We start from the raw sequence: 4,604 nt of genomic DNA on the forward strand, positions 1-4,604 counted from the left end.
ACCCTCCCCCTGCCCTGCGATCTGCTCCCGNTGATGCGCGACTGCGGACGGTGCCGATGCTCTGCCTTCCGTCTCCTCTACGCGCCCTTGCGTGTCTCTCGGCAGGCCTCGGGGCATCACGCACGCACCCGCACATACACGTGCGTGCGTCTGTGCGCGTGCGCGTGTGCCTCTCTTGCTGGCCGCCTCTGTCGCGGCCGGCGCGTGCTGCTGCTGGCCGGGCAACGGGCGCATGCAGTCNCCCAGGCCCGCATCTCCGTCCGCGTCCGGTGCACTGCTTGCGTGCCTCACCGCCCGTGGCATCCGCCTCTGCCTGCTGGTATGCTGCGCGCCCCCTCGCTCTCCTCCTCCCTGCCCTGCGCCGCCCGCCCCGCAAGAGCCATGCACGCGCGTCGGCTCCCCTGACCGCCTGTGCTCACGAGCAGCCGCGGAGGGTGGGGGAGGCGAACGGATGCCGGTGCGGCTGTGCGTGCCGATGGAGGGCATCCGGATGCCGCGCTGCCGCCCGTGCCGCCGTCGCGGTGGCGTTGCGGGTGTCTCTTGTCTGGTTTGCTTTGCCGCTGCGTGCTGAGCGGAGGCGTGCGCGGCGGGCGGGGCGTTCCTGAGCGCGCCGCGGACTCCGCACACCGGGTGCGGTGAGCTGGAGGACTCGGTGGCCGGCGCTTGGAGCGATGTGGTGGGGAGGGGCTGAGGGCGTCGAGCCGCTGAGTGGCGCCGTGCGCGCGTGACGGAACGCACATCGCAGGGTGGGCTGTGCCGGCCGCCTGGCCAACTGCTCGCGCGGGTGTGCGCCGGCGCCCTGGATGAGCGGTGGCAGTGTGTGCCCTGCGGCCGTGATGGGGGCCGCGGACGGCGCGACCGCGAGCGTGTGCACAGCGCGTGGCTGCGGCACCAGCGCGTGCCGTGTGCCCTGGGCGTGCGGCGGCCGCAGCCACGCATGGCGCGCCGCCGCCGTGTGGGTGGCGGAGGCACCGGCGCGCTGTAGCACGATGGGCTGGCCATACGCGACGTGGCTGCTTGTACGCGCTGACTGGTGCACCCGCGCGTGCATGTGCAGAGCGGCGTGAGCGCGCACAGGCGTGCATATGCCGCCACGCTCACACGGGAGTGGTGTGGCCTGCTGCGCTGGTCTCCCTCTGTTGGACGCAGGGCTGCTGGTAGGCGGTGCGGGCTTGCGGGGGCGCACGTGCGCGAGTGCTGGGTGGTGCGTGCCGCTGCTCTCCCGCTGCTCTCCGCCGAGCACCCCCTCGCCGACGAGCCGCTGCCGCTGCCTCGCACATCCTTCTCTCTCTGTGCGAGGTGCATGATAATGGTATGCGGATGCTGGTGGGGCTGCGCATGGGCGCTCGCCTCTCTCCCACACGCGGGCTCGACGTATCCGTGCTGTCAGCGCTCCTGCCCACCGCCCCCACGCGTGTGTGCGCGCGCTCTGGCGCTGCTGCCGCTGGCGCTGTTGTGTGTGTGCAGGGGCGCTCCCGCCCGCCGGCCATGCTCTCTGTTTCGCTGGCCGGCCTCTCTACGCCGCTGGCGTGGGCGGAGCTCCGCGCTGCGTATCGCTCGCCCCTCGCTGCCCCTCGCTGCCCCTCCTCATGTGCACTGCTCCCTCCCTCTCCCTCCCTCTACATTCCTCGCTGTCCCCTCGGCCGACCTCCACGGGCACGCAGACGTGCGTGCGCATACACACCACCCCTCACCTCGCTGCTGCTGCTGTGACAGCTCTACGGACCCTGCCCAGTCGCTGCGCCCCCGCCGCTCGCCTCTGTCCCCCGCACGAGGGTACCTACGACGTGCCGGCCACCCCGCTCTGCCCGATAAGCTGAGCTGGCGCTCACGCCCGAGCAATCCCGCGCACGGATCTGCTGCCGCCCCGCACTGCTCTTGACCCTGGCTGCGAATGGCGCTGTGCGTGCGTCGGCTGGTGCTGGCGGCGACCCTCGCCGCTGCGGTGGCGCTGCTGCTGTGCACGAGCAGTGCGCCGGTGGCGCGTGCTGCTGGAATAAGCGACTTTACTTCTGCGCAGCAGTTGAACACGCTGGCGGTGCTGCAGGCTTTTGGGCGTGCGATCCCTGAGCTTGGGAAGCTGTGGACGGGCGACGACTTCTGCTCGTGGGACTTCATCAAATGCGTGTCCTCTGGCGCTCGCGTTTGGCTGAAAGGTGCGACGTATGCCGGCACGCTGCCGCAGATGCCTGCGGGCGTCGACTACAAACACGTCATCATCAGGGCCCTCGACTTGTTCAGTACGCCAGAACTGGTCGGGACGCTGCCGGACAGCTGGAGCAGGCTGCAGGGACTGACCTCACTTACGTTGTCGGGCTGCGGCGTGAGCGGGACGCTGCCCCCCTCGTGGCGCTCGATGAAGTCTTTGACGTCGTTGGCGATCGAAAAGTGTGGAAGTGTAACCGGCAAGCTGCCGCCTGAGTGGGCCGCGATGCCTCTTTTAAAGACGCTGCTTCTCAGACAGCTGCAGCTGAGGAGTACGCTGCCTAAAGAGTGGGGTGGGATGACGTCCTTGCTGACGCTGGAGATAACTGCTGCAGGCAGCATCACCGGCACGCTGCCTCCTCAGTGGAGCTCCATGACATCGCTGACGAATATGTTCCTAGATGATTTGTCGCTTGGCGGCTCGCTGCCGGCGGCGTGGGGTTCGCTGGTGACACTGAAGCAGCTGGGGCTCCGGGAGTCGCCGTTGACCGGCCCCCTTCCTCATCACTGGACCTCGATAAGGGGGCTCAGCTTTCTTGCTCTGCAGGGCACAAGTATCACCGGCACGCTGCCGCCTCAGTGGAGCTCAATGGCATCGCTGGCCACTTTAAATCTAGAGCGCACTCACGTCTCCGGAACGCTGCCGCCCGGGTGGAGTTCAATGACGTCGCTAAGCACCCTCAACCTGCAGGGCACAAGTATCTCCGGCACGCTGCCGCCCAAGTGGAGCTCAATGACATCGCTGGCCATTTTAAAATTGGGTCGTACTCAGGTCTCCGGCACGCTGCCGCCCGGGTGGAGTGGGATGTCGAATGCCCGGTCCCTGGAGCTGGACAACTGCGACCTCTCCGGCAGTCTGCCCCCCGAGTGGTCTGCGATGCCGAGGCTGCGTCTTGTCGCACTGAGGGGCAACCACTTCTGCGGGTGTGTGCCTGACTCGTGGGCCCAGAAGGCCGGTCTCGTTGTCAGTATCGAGGATAAGCACACGGGCAACAACTGCATCGCTAGTGGGGAGTGCACAACGACGACAACGACCACCACGACCACCACTAAACCGCCCACCACGACCACCACTAAACCGCCCACCACGACAACGACCACCACTAAACCGCCCACCACGACCACCACTAAACCGCCCACCACGACAACGACCACCACTAAACCGCCCACCACGACCACCACTAAACCGCCCACCACGACCACCACTAAACCGCCCACCACGACAACGACCACCACTAAACCGCCGACCACGACCACCACTAAACCGCCGACCACGACCACCACTAAACCGCCCACCACGACCACTGAGGCACCGTCTGAACCCACGACCACTGCGAGCCCAACAGCCACGCCTACTCCTGCCCCCGAGACGGAGTGCGAGGTGGATGGGTGTGAGGTGTGCGATGGGGACTCCGCGGCGAGGTGCGCCAGGTGCCGTGAGGGCTACTTCCTGACGGACGAGAGGACGTGCCTGGTGTACTGCGATGGCGGCGTTGTGGCCGCGACGAGCGGAGCGGCTGCTGCCGCTGCTGTGTGCGTGGTGGTGCTGCTGAGCGTGGGGCTGGCGACGTGAGGATGCCGCTGCTGTCTCGGTGTCGCTCCTCTGCCCTGACTGTCTCTCCCGCCCGCGTGTGTGCCTGTGGGCTGATGGGGGCGGAGCGCGGGTGTGTGTGGAGCGGGGCAGCCGCTGGAGAGAGGGGGAGGGCGCGATAGCCGAGGTGCAAGGGCCGCGGTGTTTGTGCGGCCATGTGCGGGTGTGCGGCACACGGGCGCTGCGTGCATCGGCTTTGGACCGACAGCCCGCACCCCCTTCCGTCGCCTCCACTTCTCCCTCGCTCCCTCGTTGCACGTGAGAGTCGCGCACCCATGGCTGCTGCGGCGCACACGCAAGGCAGCGTGTATTGTGTCTCGGTGCGACCTCTTCATCGTGGCCCCGCTCTGCGACACCTTGTTGCCCGGGCACTCCGGCGGCGTGCGCTCTGTCCCCCTCTCCTGTCACGTGTCGTGATGCGCTGCTGCGCTGAGGATGCGTACACACGGCCTGCCAGCACGGCTGCTGCACGAGCCGCAGCAATGGCGTACAGCAGGGTGTGGGCGTCGGGCGCAGTGCTGGTCTGGTGAGGCGGACCCCTCTTATCTGTGGTGCCTCTGCTGCCTCCCCTCCCCCTCGGCACGACGCCCTCGCTGCCCTCTCACCCCCGGCTGCTACAGGAGAGACCGACGCCCACGCGCGGACGCAGACACACACCATCGTGCACCGTTCGCGCTTTCCCCCGCTGTCGCGCCGGCACGGATGCACGGAGACGCGGGGGCGTGCGCACGTATGTGCGTGTGTGCGTGCCGGCTGTTGTCTGTCGCTCTCTCTCTGCGACCAGCACTCGGCACCCACGAAGATGGAA

General features: G+C 67.9%; 1 protein-coding gene across 1 annotated transcript; it reads left to right on the plus strand.

Moving 5' to 3' along the window:
* Positions 1-1,894: 1,894 nt before the first annotated feature.
* Positions 1,895-3,778, plus strand: LINJ.12.0668 (putative surface antigen protein 2; the record flags this gene model as incomplete). The annotated part of the gene is made up of 1 exon (XM_003392271.1): positions 1,895-3,778. One exon carries the CDS (start codon positions 1,895-1,897, stop codon positions 3,776-3,778), a length of 1,884 nt encoding a protein of 627 aa, XP_003392319.1.
* Positions 3,779-4,604: the final 826 nt, after the last annotated feature.

This window comes from Leishmania infantum, chromosome 12 (assembly GCF_000002875.2).
Source record: "Leishmania infantum JPCM5 genome chromosome 12".
Lineage (NCBI taxonomy): Eukaryota > Euglenozoa > Kinetoplastea > Trypanosomatida > Trypanosomatidae > Leishmania > Leishmania infantum.